The following is a 15511-nucleotide window of genomic DNA, read 5'->3' on the forward strand; positions in this document are numbered from 1 at the left end:
TAATTCTATTACCAGTATAACTTTGTTAGGGATTAGGTGATTGCCAAGACTTGCAGCTCTAACTTGTGTAATAATATTTTAGGTTTTTGAAACTGAGGACACAGCTGTTGTAGGATACTTCTGTGATGCCACAGATCTTATTGTTAAACACTTTATCTTTTAATGTATGTACAATGGAGTTTTGTGAACCTGCACAAATATTTGTGGATGCAAAACCAAGCATTTTGATCTGTTCACAAAACGGACATCTGTGTACGGGGAGCTCAGCTTTCACAGAATCACTAGGTTGGAAAAGACCTACAGGATCATCTAGTCCAACCATTCCTATCAGCCACTAAACCATGCCCCTCAGCACCTCATCCACCCGTCTTTTAAATACCTGCAGGGATGGTGACTCAATCACCTCCCTGGGCAGCCTGTTCCAGTGCCCAATGACCCTTTCCGTGAAAATTTTTTTTCTGATGTCCAGCCTGAACCTCCCCTTGCGGAGCTTGAGGCCATTCCCCCTTGTCCTGTCCCCTGTCACTTGGGAGAAGAGGCCAGCCCCAAATACATATGTTATATGGTAATTTAACTATCTCCTGGCATTGCTATGTCTCTCCTCTTTTTCCCTTTGTGAAATCTCCAGTCGGCTTTCTTACAGTCTGTTCTTACAGTTAAACTGCTTCCAAATCCAGCCTAGATTATGCATCACTTCATACCACAATACTGAAACTTTTATTTTTTTTCCAAAGTGGTGATACCTACCTGTGTATATAACAGGTTTATGTGAATGCAAAACACACACACACACACACACACACGCACTCAAAAATTCCCTACTCACTGCGTTAAAATATAAAAAAAAAAAAAAAAATCCCTTTAAAAATCAGAATCCTGAAGTAACTTCCAATAACATTTGATCAGAAGTTTGAAATGCCATCTTCCAGTAAGGATAGTAGAATTCATACTGTGATCCAGCTGTTTGTTTTCAAATCCTGAAGTTGTATGGAGAGGAAAAAAACACTAATGCAGGGAGTGCTAAAGTGGGCATTTGGATGAAAATAGCAGGAATGAGGAAATCTTCTTATTCTATATTTTCTATGGTGTTTATTGATTAATAGCTCATTAAATATATTGACTTTTGAATTTTAGTGGAACTGTACAAATCATTTAAATGCACTGATTTTTCTGCCTTGCTTTGTTCTCTAGGCATAATTATAAGGTATGAACTTTACATGAGAAAAAAATTAAACCCAGCTATGAACGTTCTTCCTCCCCAAATACGTGTTTTCCAAAGCAGTGGATGGCTCAGTCCTCAACCAGTTATTGAGTCTCCTAATGAAAATGCTCTGGCTCCACCACAGACCAGTACAACAGTCACTGACCTGAAGCCATTCACAGAGTATGAATTTTATGTGTTAGCAGTAAACATGGCAGGTAGCATATCTTCAGACTGGATATCAGGACGAACTGGAGAGGCTGGTAGGTATTGGTTTGAATTTGTTTTATACAAAAGAAACTCGCTAGTCTAGTGGTGCTTCAAATAGGAACAAATTCTCATTTTTTAACTTATTAAAAATAGGTCAGATTATCCCACAACTTAGCATGTTAAGCCAAAACATTTTTTTGCCATAAAATCATGTTGTTGAAGAAAACAATCTCTGTCAGCTAAACCAAAATTTCAAATCAACAAATCTGCAAAATCAGTCAAGCAGTGTTTGGATTCTCCACTATTTTCTCAGTTGTTATTTATATGTTCTTTAAAGGGAGAAAACATTGGTTTTGTCACAAATGTATTAACAGTAGGTGTGAATCAGCAATGTTGTCCAAGAAGGTGTGTATATTCTGAAAGGAGATTCTAATGAGTTTTCCCAAACTGAGGCTTTGATTGTTTAGAAAGTGAATTTTTTAAAGAACTTAAGAGGGTTGCCTTTTCAAGAGGATAGTGCTTCAAATTTTTCAAAAGCTTTTAGGGTTGCCAGGTGTTATAATATGGGCCATTTTCCCCCCAGAGTTTAAGTAGTTCACAATGGCTCTTATTATGACCCTTCCACTTGACATATTATTTAAAGTAACAGCTATCTATTTCAGTACTTACATTAGAAATCTGGGTTTGTTTTAGGCTGGTAGAGCCTATGTTTTGCAGTTAAACATTTCTGTTATATCACGTTTGTTTGCTGCTAACTTGAAAATCATGTGCTCAGTTATTTGCTCCTGCAAAACAGCAGGCTAAACTAATTCCTCTTTCAAAATGGGTCTTTGTGCTTATGTGTTCTTAAATACTATATGTTATGAAAGTGTTAAATTGTATTTGGGAAGAGGTCCATTAGTGTAGATGTTTGTACATAGCAGAAGTGCTGTGAGTTGGTGTCCTATTATTACGGAGTAATCAGGTGGGGATTTAACTGCAGTGCAAACAATCCTTTTACAGATTTACTATGGAAGACAGGGGAACTGTTTTGTTAGAAGTGAGAGACATGTTAATTTCAAAATGACTTAGCAAACAAAATTGCTTTTAAGATGTTGAAGTATTGAACACTTTTTGCTTTTATCAGTTTTTTCCCAGGTTGCATGAAGTTTTTCTTCAAGACTTTTTCATTTGTACATACTATCCTACCTGCTACAGGGGCTAGGACTTTAGTGCTGATTAGTATTTCTTTGAAAGCATAGGCAGAGTTTTATTCTGCATTAATGGGCAGAGCAGAAAACAGGAGAATGATGGGTGAGGTACTTATGTGCTATCAAAATAATCTGACAATTCCTGTTAGATATGAAAATAAGGTTAAAAAGAAAAAGACAAGACTATCTGAAATAGTGTTTTCAAATACAGGAATAAAGCTTCGATTACGTGCATTGCATACTTATTTTATGAATGGTATTTTATTAATTTCATTTCAGCCCCAGTGTTCATGCCATCTCCATCAGTATACCCTCTTTCACCATATTCCCTCAATGTGTCATGGGAAAAACCAGAGGATAATTTCGCAAGAGGGGAAGTGGTAGGATACAGCATCAATCTGATGACAGAACAAAGGTTCTTGCCACCTTTTTCCCAGGTATAACTGTTAATTACATTAAGGTTTTTTTAATAGATAATAATGAAATTGATAAAGCATGATGGCTTCCTTGATGTGATGAATGATTTCCCTGATTTGCTGTATATCCTCTGGTCTAACTTTCCACCTATCAGTTTGTCTTGAGTGCTCTGTAATGTTATACACAACTTTCATGCTGTAAGTGGTATTCCTGAGCTGATTTGTTTTCAGTAGTGGATGAAATTCACAATTAGGAGGGATGAGATTGTGCAACAACATTTAAATTGCCTTGTGCTTTGCATTCTGTATTGCTATATTTGTTGGTATACTTTGAGCCATATTGTTTTCTAGAAATCTGTGTTTTCATTAACAAGGTGCCTGTCTGGCTTCCTGAAAAATGGGCAAATTTCAGAAGTGGAGAAACTTAAAATATCACAACCCCCACTTTATAAATACATGACTTCAAAATACTGTTGTAATTTTTGCAATACTGGGTTTGGCAAACAAATGCTAAGGCAGGAGTAGCAAGGTGCTTAGCAATGTGCAAAGAATCATGATAGGTGTCCAGAATGTGGGAATGGATCTGGTGCTTGGACATCATATTTCCCATTTTGGAGCTGATTTTGTCTTTCCAGTGGTACTACAGATGGGCCTTGGTTTATTTGTCTATGAAGTGGGGATACTATTACTCCTGGGGCTGTTGTAAAAACACATAAATGTAAATTGCTTCTGGTCACAGGTTTGCAAGATTTTTCATCTAAATAAACACCTGATAAAGAAGTTATTTAAAATACAAGAGTTTAGTCAGTTCCTCTCTCTCTGATAATTTAAAATAATGTTAAAGTAAAGGAGATTCAAATGTCTGTAGGTAGTAATTATTTCTCTCCTTCCTAATGCCTGCTGAAAGTGTCACTCATTCAGTGGTGGTCAGATTTCACCACTTAATAGTGTTGTCTTCGTCTTTCGGATTGTAGCTGCACTGTTTGTAGTGATGGCCGCACCACCGCACAGTTTTATGAGGCAATAACTTTGTTTCCTCATTTATCCACTCTGGAACCGGCTTATTACCTCATAAAACAGTGTGATGGGAAGCATTATCACCTAAATCCTAGCTTGTTTATATTTTCTAAAATAATCCACTTCCTCAGCTGGTCTTTGCAAGCTTTACCTCATCTAGATGAAGGAATCTGCAAATTCATAGACAAGTTTCTTATTAGTGAACATGTGATCAGTTAATAGGTGTGAAAATTCTATTAAGCAATTGTCACCTTCCGGACTCTTTTCTTTGCAGGTTTTGCATATAGCTGAGGCTCATGAGCTATCATATGTAGCGACAGGATTAAAACCTTACAGGATGTACAACTTTACTGTTACTCTCTGTAATCAAATTGGTTGTGTAACCAGTGAGCCATGCATGGGACAAACCTTGGCATCTGGTAAGGAAACAATCTGTATGAAAGTGCAAAGCTGACACACAATTTCCTAATGAATACCATTAAGATGATCGTAGTTTGATGTGCAGTGACAGGGGTAGATGCTGTATTAATACAAAGCGACTTGCTTAGTTATTATTTGTTTATCTGGAAAGATTAAAACCAAAATGTTTTCAATTAAGGCTTAAGGTGCACTGTTTTGTGTACTGCTCTCTCAGTTGCAAGTTATGGGTATATATGTTTTTGTTCCTATTTATTTAAATGATAACTGTACGGAAATGTGACTGAACTCATTCGTTCATTTATGATGCTAAGAAGTTCTTAATTTGCTGTTGGAATTTTTTAGTGAGTATGTCATGTTTGCACATCAGGGCATATAAAATGCTTGTGCTGTGCCAATGTCTTGTATAACCCATGAAGGGGGAGTTGCACAGCTTTTCTATTAACTCTAACATATGTACATAGTATATTTGTATGTCTAAATCGAAAGCAACATACATGCATTGGGTCTGCTTTTTTGAAAATGTTTATTTACCCTCCATGATTTATGAGATTTAATACTGTATCTTGGTATATATTTTTAGTATTATAATACTGTCTTTTAATACTATAAATATAAGCTCAAACTTCATGCTTTGTGACATACTGGCGGTCACCTGTGGAAAGCTGACAGCTTAGCATTGTGATTTCCTTTTGTACAGGCATCTAAACCACATTAATTACTTTCACAATATTAGCATTTTCAGTTAAGCAATTAGTGATGTTGTCATATGGATGTTGTGATGATGATCTTTGAAATTACCTCACTTATGTAATTCCGTCTCCCATAGGGAAAAACTAAAAATTTTCACTGTGCAGAATGTTTTCCTAGACTCCCTGGGCTGTATTTGAGTTGCCTGAACTCCATCAAAGCTCCTCTGCCTAATCAGTGGAGATATATAGGAGCTTCTAGTCAGGAAATAAGGAGTTGCCCAGAGTTCAGTTCATACCTGAACTGAAGTGGAATTCAAGCTGTTGAGATATGACCTCCAATCTGCCCTTTGTTCTTTATCTCTCTGTTTATTTAATTGCCTTTCTGTTTGCTCGTGAGTGAAAGATAGATGATTCGTTCCTTGATTCGTCATATCATCTTTGTATTTCATTGGGCAAAAGTTGTTCTGTCAGTCTTCTCTCTTGCTGAATTGTTAATTTCAAAATTTATTTTGAAAATACCTTTTAAAATTTCAGGCAGGCCCGTTTATAGAGCCCCCTACTTGTATGAGCATGACTTCATCCCACACCATGCAGCCATGCAAGGAATGGCATTCCAGTCTGTACTGATAATCGTGGAAACAAATATGGTGTAATTATTATTACTACAAATTATCCAACTTTGCATTTATACATTTATTAAAAGATTTGGAAACAATAGCTTAGTTATGCTTGACAGCTTGTTTATGACCATCTCCTCACTGGCTGTATTAATACCCAGAGAAGAAAGGAGAATACAAAACAGAATAACAGGCACATCCCAATTTATTAGCTGTTTTATAGTACAGCCTTTTATTCTTGCTTGCTGTTGCAAGCCTTGAAAGCAAAGAATCAGTCCTCTATTGCATTCCATTGGTGGTCTTAAAATGTGTTCATATGATGTCTTAAATTTTGACAAACTAAAGAGTAAAACACATTTTCATGGAATTTTATATTTTATCTTTCATCATTCACAGTTTTTGTTTCTGGAGAAAATAGTTTAATAATCTCCATCCAGGTTGGTTGTTTCCGGGGCATCTTATATTTTATAAATTTCTGTTAAGCTTTGTTTCCAAAGAAAATTTAAAAGAAATACTACTTATTTGATGCCTTTTCTATCAAGGAAAGCTCAAACTTGGAACAAAGAAGAAACCAGTCCTGTCATTTGTAAAACCAAATGCTTAGGTCTTAGTCCATTAATATTCTTTTGTGTCACTGAATGGTGCAAAGTGAAATTAAAGTTGCCTTTCTAGTATTGTTGAGGATTTCTGTTTTGTGAAGGAATGTCTCCCTGGCACAGGGACATCCTCCCTGGCTGGATGGCAGTCCCCCTCCACGCCCTGGCAAAAGGAGCTTTTTAGAGAAAGTCTTGACTGAAGTGTTCTCCAGCATGGTGGTCCCGTTGCATTGTATCACAATCCAGGAGCTTTGAATTGTGTTCCAAGTTGGTCTAGGGGTTATACTAAATTAGACTAATTCTTCTCTGATCTTGATGAGCATTAGGGAAAACCATCTCTACTCCTGCCATGTGTGGAGTATACTGGTTTATCATATGGAACATTTAAGTCAGATGACTTAATTCCCTTCTGGAATTTCCAGTGCCTTCCAAAATTTTGCCACTAGAAGTCTCAAGTAATTTTTAAGCTTTGTTCATATCCATTAGGTTAATTTGAAGACTAGCTACAAAAAAAAAAAAAAGATACTTTCCAAAAATCTACCTTCTTTTTCTCTGGCAACATGTTCTTTTATATAATGTAACACAGCAAATGAAAACAAGGGCAGAAACAAAGGTATGAAAGCATTAGAAACAAAAATACAGAGGAAGAAAAACAAGAGTTTTTGGAAGAAATAAAAAAAAAAGCTGCAGTCAGGGGCAGGATTTAGGGATAAGACCTAAGGGAGGAGAAACATCAGAGACAGTCTGCCGATCTTTTGATGAGAAGTGTTTTCTTTGGAAGTAAAACTTAAAATTGGTTAAAATAATCCAGAGGCAAAAGTAACAAGTAGATCCCTTCTAACCTGCTTCAGTATAGGCATCTGTAATGGGGATTTCTCATGAGTAGCTTTCCCGGTGAAGAGTGAAAGAAAACTGAAATCAGCCATATGTCCTTACGTCTGGCAGACTGGCAAAAAAATCTCCTCACCAACATATACACCCATGATATTTGTAAATGGTAATAAAAGAAGCCAATTAAGCCAGAAGAATGTGGGGAGAAAGAGTGAAGAAGCAAATAAAATAGAATTAGTAATAAATGAATTATTTCATAAAAAAAGCGGAGTGGAAGCTGTCACAAATACATATGAAACTAGGAAAAAGAATCGATGTGATAAATGAAAGGTGTGCCTGATGCATGACCATCTCCAAGAATGGTAAAAAGTGTCGGAAGATCAATGTTACATGGTAATGCGATAAAAGGATGAAAGATCAAAGCAAGCATGACAAGTTAATGGCAGAAGAGATTTAACCCATTTCTGTAACTCAAGCAGAAGGTGACTGGACAGAAATAGGACCTCAATTTGATATGTTTGGATACAAAAAAGATTCAAATAATTAAGAGTGTTCATATTTTTTTGGTTAGTATTTTGAATGTTAAACTAAGGATGTGCATTCCACAATCCATTTGTTGTTTTACATAATCTTTATACACGGCAATGTTGTGCACTTGCTATGGAATGCTTTGGCTGACAGATGAGGCAAGTTCATTTTTTAATACTTAGTTTGAAAATTTGAAATGCAATTTCAGCTTTGTTTTTGTCTTTGGTACTTCAAGATCATCAAGTGGAACTGCATGTATTGAACTGAAAGCAATACTGGACAGGAACTCTACATTATTTTCATCTCAACACCTGTCATCTTCACTGAATTTATTTTTGAGAATGACATTCAGCCTGTTGTTGTTACCAGATCTTAAGCTATTTTCAAAAGCCCTTTCTATCACATGTAGGTTTCTGAACTGGTACCTTGGAATCTTTAAAACTGTACTAGCTGGTACCAACCAATGAAAGACCTTGTCTCTTAAAAGTGTTTTTTGACAGTGTGTTTTATAAAATTATTAGTTACTTATGTTATTCTTTGCAGGATCTACCAAGACAAAACAGGTGTGTTTTCCAAATTTTTCAGTCAGCTAGAGAAGCACATTTCTTTTCCCCCAGCAATTTCTGCCATTTCAACAGAATGGAATTAGCCATGTGAGTGCTTGGGCTGGTACAATTACTTCTGTTACCCCTCTCAAATCAGAGAGGCAAAGGGTGCCTTAAACAATCTATACATCTAAGTTTCATTAACTACTGTGTGACTGAGCACGTTTCTTGTAATTAAGTTCGTCTTTCCTTTGCTCTTTTTAATTATTTTAAATTTCATTTTTTAAGCTTCATTTAAAAAGCATTTTTTAAGAGACACAAAAGTATGTTTTTCTATTTGCTACCATCTACCTCAGCACATTGTACATTCTTTGCTTTTGATGGCAATTACAGTGTTCAGAAGCTAATTTCTAGAAGATATCCTTCCAGCACCCGCTGCATCTGGCTTCTTGGCAGACTTCTCAAGCAGTTGCATTGGTGGATTTGAGGTTGCCTCTGGGTTTGCTGATGGGCTTTCTGGGCTGTCTTACACTCCTTGATGTCATTTTCTTTGTGATTACCCTTTCAATCTGAATAATTTATTTTTTTTTCCATTCATGAATAAGGCCCTGTGCAAGCACTTTTCAAAAGCCTCCACTCATTTATCATGGCAATACAGCATTTGTTTATGACTGTCATAGACTACTTTTCTACAAAAAGCTATGCCTCAGTTTTGAAATCACATATACCCATTAAACAGGTAATAAGTAATGTATATTTTCCTTTGTTACAGAAGAGAAATATGAGGGCTGTTTGCTGGTGGCCTGAAAACAGAGATTGTTTTGCATGCATGTACATAAGTCTCTTCATTGTGAATAGGACCCAAAGTGATTAAACAAGCACTCTTAATATGTTAATTTATAATTTTAATTACAACAATCTTGTATATATAGTCATTAGTGAATACTAATATAAATATTTTTCTACCTTTTTATTCATAATGCATAAACCAATCATCCAGTTACTTCTCGGCAGTTGCCTGTTTCCGTTTCATAATACAATCTTTGTTCTTAGTTATGAATGCATTTTGTTCATTCCTGTCTTGAATAATCCCTCATTAAGCTAGTCACTTTCTGCTCCATGCTAAAAAGGAAAAATTATCATGCAAATGTGGCATGCCATATTAAAAAGCACATTACCAAACACTTTTGTTGCTGTCCTTCAATTAGTTTCCCTTCTTTGAATTTAATTTCATTTGTTGTTAAACTACTGACTTGATGTATGGACTCATGAATTTGAGGCTGCTGCCAAGAATGTAGCAGGGAAAAAAAAAATCAAAGCCTTTTCAGAGAGCTGCAGAGGCAAAGCTGAAATGAATTTGCTTCACCTTTGACAAGAACACTTGAGCAGCATTGGAATCCTGTGATGATTCAGCTTGGCTAATTATCCAATTATTTATTTAGAAAATAAAGACACTGTTTTACAATTAGAAAAGTGTAAAGTAATCTGAGAAATTCTGTAATGACAGATGACTTAAGTAGCTTCTGAAATAAACAGTATCTGCTCAAACTTGTCTTGCCAAGTGTTCAAGCTGTAGTTAAATTGCTCTCTGAGTTTCAGGAAATTAGTACGTACTCAAAAGTTACTTGTTTCTTCTCCCCTACCAATCACATATTGAGCTTCAGAAAATAGCTCAGTTTGTTTTTTCTCCCTCTGTGTCAAATTTGCAAGATTTTTGAGCTATGTTTAAGTTGCATTCCTCTTGATTAAGAGCTTTTGGTTCAAAGCAATACTTTTTAATTGCCTAACGATATAAGTCAGTTCTTAGGAAAGAACCGTGCATTTAGGAGTTCATTTGCAATATAACTGAAAAATTCATTGCATGGCAGTAAAACAATTTACTGTTAATTACAAGGAGAAGAATTTGCTGTACCATGCTCACAGATTGCCATGAATCATGCAGCACTCCTAGAGATTTATAACAGATGTGTAAGTGGGATGAATTAGCAGGGTTTAATAACAGAGACACAAATCATGCAGACTTCAAGGAGCTTTAATTGATATACTAGAATGTGACGGGCATGAATCACTCAGCCATTCAACAGCACTGTAACATATGGTCAGCTCAATATGCTGCATCTTAAATCGGTTGGTGAGTCGTTGGTTGTCCCATATGGTGGAAGCAATATATTTTTCATGATTTTTAAAAAATACTATGTGTTACATCTATTTTTAAAGAAATATGATCATAACATACCTGTGCTATTCAATTTTCTTTTGATGTCCATTATAGGTGGTTTTTATTCTTTTGGGGGAAGAGTTCAAAATGGGCTCAGAAGAATCTTCTAAAAAGCAAAATACTGCTGTTGGAAGCATTACTTCTTGACTCATTTACAGTTGAAATTACTAATAATATTGGAAGTGCAGAGAAAGAAAAGATCATTTCAGAAATGCTATGGCAATCTCTTGGTGCTCTTGACTAATAAGTTGTAGCAAAAATGAAATGGATGACCAATAGTAAGGGATATAATTTTACCTGCAAGGTAAACTCTGTGATAAGGGAAAATAGATTTTCTTTAATGTTTTATCCTCAGATTTGCCAGATGTTTCTGTTTTGATTTGTAGGTGTGCATTTTGAATTCAGCTGAACAATTATTAGAAACTGTATACTTTTTATTACTGTTACTTTCCTGAACTATTCAGAGTGGCTACTTGAAGGCTTCTGGGGAAGAATGCACAAATATCAGTATGCTGAGCAGTAGTTATTCAAACATATGTAAGCCTGTTAAATTTAGCCATAGTGTAAATATGTTATTCTTGGGACAAGAATCTGGCAGAGTATGGAGAAGCTTGAGCAGTTGTATTAGTAAACCTGACAGACTTCAGAAAGGAGTATTGTATCCTTAGAACCGTGGCTGCCAGAATTTAATGTCAACGATTAAAATTTATTTTGATCCTCACCTAGTGTTTATTACTGTTTGTATACACAACAGACCTTACTAATACAGAGATGCACTATTAGATGGAATTACCATCTGTTCAGAGCGAAATGCTGGCATCTGTCTTTGAGTCTAAAACTAAAATGATATTATTTCAAACAAAACAAAATTAACTGCTCTTTACTTACCAACTTCATTTTTATGTACATGTATGTGCGTACACACGTGGGAAAATCTTATTTGTAATGACCTGTGTAGCAACATCTATATTTAGGTATATGCCTTCAACATAAGCTGTATGGGCCATCTGTCTTTATAGGTCTTCTCGTGCCCTCTGCTACACAATGGCATGTAGCAATCATGGGCTTTTAAATACTGTTTTAGCTGTATAATATATTAAATATATATTATATAGCAAGATGTTAAAACTACATAATTAAAAACCACAAAATGTGACTTTGAATCCACTTTAACGTAGTACATGTATTATTTTGACAGATGTGTCATATCAGAACTTGACTAAAAAAAAATAAAATAGGTAAATATAGTCAGCTAATCTTTCAGAAAGTAGCTACAGGTACCACAGTGACACCTTTAGGAAAATACCTAATGTATGTTTTAGTCTTGAATATTTTTAATTTCAGCAGTTAGTACCCTGCTGGGCTACTGCTAAAGAATTTTTTTTCAGTCCTTTCTGTTTCTGTGCAGTTGGTTTTTTCTATTTCATTTTAACTTATGTAACCTATTATGTACAGTCTTCCGCTGTCTTGACGCATAATAACTCTCAAGCATCAATGAGACTGTAGTTTAAATACTAATGTTATAGCAAGGATGTTACTTTCTGAAAGGGTAGTCTTCTGTTCCATATATTACAAAATAATAAATTGTGTCATGCCAGTGTTTAATGCGTGTACACAGTGCATTAACTGTAACTGTAGTACATTTATTTGTGCTAGAGGAGACTTGGAAATGATTAAAAAATCAATACTTCCCTGTCAGAGAAGCAAGTGTTACGATGCATTTAAGTAGTTAATTGCATAAGCCCCATAAAAGCTTCAGGTTTCGGTATCAGAGATGCTATAATTATGGTCCAAGTAACTGCCGTTTATTAATACTAGACTTTAAAGGAAGATATAGTTATTGTCATGAGTGTTAGTTAGCTGTATGTGTTTTAGAAATAATGAATTTTAGCGTGCTATTTTACCATCAGTAATCTGAACTGGAGGGCTTAACCTCTTATGTTCGCATTTAAAATGCTGACGTACACTAGTTCCCTCCAAAGGTGAAGTTGTGATTGTTAAGCCATGTTTTCTATTTAAACTTGTGCATTAATATCACAATTCATTAGTGCTGTGTCTTACTTATGCAGGGAAGCTTATGACCTCACACTGCATTACTTCAATTTTGACACTGTAAATTTCTACCATAGCATGAGATACTAATTAGATTGTGAAGTCATAAATGATGCCTAAGCAGGAATTTACAGCGCACAGTGTCATTGGCAGTTTCCCAGTTCCCCATTCCCTGCTTTCTCAAAGAAGAATATTTATCAAGTTAGAGGGGTGCAAGGAGAAAGAAGGAAAGAAAGAAAGGAAGGAAGGAAAAACATGTAGCAACATGCTACAGACGAACTGAAAAAAGAAGAAAAATATGTTAATGATCTTGGAAATGCACACATGTTTAAAAGGATGTTAGTAATTCATTCTAAATGAAACAATTTCTTCTTTAAAGAGCTCACACTATGTACACTTCTGTGCTGTGAAGTAATATGTCAGATTTCAAAGGCCTATATTTTAATTCAAGTTTTATTGTTCTTGAAAATCATTTATTGCTTTTTACTGTGTCATTATGGGAACAAGGAATTTTTACAAGTTGTCATCATATTTCACTTCCTGGGTATAAATGAAGTTTCTTTTGTTAAAGCCTTTTCTTTAAAATGGAAAGAAGGGGAAGGAAAAAAAAGGCAAGATAAGGTGGATATAGATTCTGTATGTAGTAGGGTGTTATTGTACGTCTCCAGGTGACATTTTTTATTGTTTCAGTGATGGTCCATTTCTTTCCTACCTGTATGGCCATCATGCCGTTGTCCAAACAGGTCATGCTGCCCTCCAGTGGCTTGCTGTACATTATTTTTAAAAAAATGTTAAAAAAATTAAATTTGGTCATAACTCATCTATAGAGTGATCAACACTATCACAGTGATGGTTTTCATGGTAGGGGAAACATTGCAATACCATGAAACTATCTTATGCTAATACCTTTGTGGAAACAATCTTGCATGGAGTCTTACTGTGTATGAGTGTTGGTGGAGAAAAGTTGGAGAGGATCATTTTCTTGAACCAAGAAATTATCTCAACATATGCTAATGTCTTATGTGTGCACTGTAAGAAAAAAAACCTGATGGGCCTTCAGTATTGTGGATGGATAGCTGTTCTGCTCCTGTTGACAAAGATAAGTTCAGTGATGAAGGAATTCCATTGGCATATACCATACTGCTGAGATGTGACAAGAGTTAATTAACTATTCAGATTCTCCTTTGGTCTTTCACTCAGATTAAATGCTGAAAGTCACACAGATACATACTTACTGTTAGTATGGCATGAGAGGCTAATCAAAGAAAGAATACAAAAATAGTTTTTACAAATATGTTGGTTCAGATTCTTAAAGATTATGAAAAAAAACCCGTTTTGGATATCATACTACAGACATTTATCCAAAGCCTGAATAAACAAATAAGGTATTTCTTGTAGAACTGAAAGTAAGTTCTTGTAAAGATTTAGAATGTTTTGTTTGGAGTTGGTTTGGTTTAGTTTTTGCTTTTTTGGTTTTGCTGTGGATATCTGTGTTTATTCTTAAGATGATCAGAAACCGAAGCAGGACGTTTTGCAAAAAAAGTTATATGCAATAAATAATTTCCCAAATACTATGGGCAACGATACCTATATATTTTTTTCTTTTATTCACAGCTCCAAGAAAACTTAGTGCCCCTCAAGTTGAAGAAATAAACAGCACAACTGTAAAGATAAATTGGAATGAACCTGAAGAACTTAATGGGCCTTCTCCCATCTACCAGTTGGAAAGGATGGACGCATCTTTAGCTACATTGAGTACAGAAGTAATGAAAGGGATCCGTTTCCCAGGAAATGGATATTACAGATTTGCTAGTTCAACTCTCCCTGCCAATACTTACTTTACAGGTAAATGAGTTTAAATGACTTACAAAATATACCAATTGTATTCTGCACTTCTTTTACCATTTATTATTGTATTCTATATAATTTTCATGGTAAAATCCATAGTTTTCATTTATGAGCATAATGTGATTGTTAGTGATGTGCAGGCTATTTCTATTCTCACATAAAAATCCCATAGAAAACGTTATTGGACATGGGGGATATGTATTCCCTTGCCTTTGGACATAGAGATGTACGTGATGGTGAATGTTGCTGCATATTTGACTCATTTCCTAGTGCTGAATAGAAGATAGATCCTATCCTTTTGTGATAAAAAAAAAATCAATGAATTTGCTGTGAATGCTAAGGCATATTTTCTTTTTGAAGATTCTCAGGGTTCCATGTGTACTCAAAATTACTTTCTGCTGTGTTCAGAACATTTGTGTTGTGGTCTTGTTTGTTTTGTCAAGGAAAGAAAAAAGGCTACCAATCTGACCGAAATCTGCTGTTTCTGAGCCGCTGGGTATTATCTCCTCTCTTTTTTTATTGATTATTTATTTTGGAACAGGGCATTTTTTTGGATCAAAGCAGACCAATTATCCTATGGTCTGTGATTCTCATCATTGGCTGATACCTTCACTTGTTGGATGAAGAAAAGATATAAGCCTCGTGGTTTTTGGGAAAATACCTAGATGAACCTTGATGTGTGTTTGAGATGTTGTAGAGGTCTGTAAGTGAAATACTACATTGGTGAGCATGAATGAGTTTTTGAAAGTACAAGAAGAAAGGGCAGAGCTGAAGGTTAAAAATGTGTTTTTAAAAAGCTGTATGAAAGGGGGGTGTGTGCATGAAGTCATGAGACTGATAGTAAACAGGGAAATCCAAAAGGAATCTAGGAAACAGTGAGAACAAGTGTTAGATATCATGCTTATAGTGTGAAGGCGACACTACAGTGCGGTACAACTGAACCAGATACTAAGTCTTGTTTGTTAAGACAAATAAGGGATGCAAAAAACATGCAGCATTGTTAACACCCAAAACAATACCAAAGATCTGAGGAGGATCGAGTAGCTGACATCCCTTTTTTTTCTGTGTCACCACAAGTAATTCTGGCAAGAATATGTGAGTGCAGAAACCTTGGTACTTGCAAGGATGTTCAT

General features: G+C 35.5%; 1 protein-coding gene across 2 annotated transcripts in view; it reads left to right on the forward strand.

The window, feature by feature from the left end:
• The window catches only part of LOC138718343 (usherin-like), a 156140-nt gene that overhangs the window by 91753 nt on the left and 48876 nt on the right, over positions 1 to 15511 (forward strand). Inside the window, exons 18-21 of one of the 2 annotated variants that reach the window (XM_069852768.1) lie at positions 1192 to 1464; positions 2881 to 3038; positions 4309 to 4453; positions 14145 to 14375. In XM_069852768.1, coding sequence (XP_069708869.1) covers positions 1192 to 1464; positions 2881 to 3038; positions 4309 to 4453; positions 14145 to 14375 — 807 coding nt within the window. Of the gene's footprint in view, positions 1 to 1191; positions 1465 to 2880; positions 3039 to 4308; positions 4454 to 14144; positions 14384 to 15511 lie in introns of those variants that run through there. The other variant, XM_069852769.1, reaches the window with a different exon arrangement.

The sequence above is a fragment of the Phaenicophaeus curvirostris genome, chromosome 2, assembly GCF_032191515.1.
Source record: "Phaenicophaeus curvirostris isolate KB17595 chromosome 2, BPBGC_Pcur_1.0, whole genome shotgun sequence".
Taxonomy (NCBI): domain Eukaryota; kingdom Metazoa; phylum Chordata; class Aves; order Cuculiformes; family Cuculidae; genus Phaenicophaeus; species Phaenicophaeus curvirostris.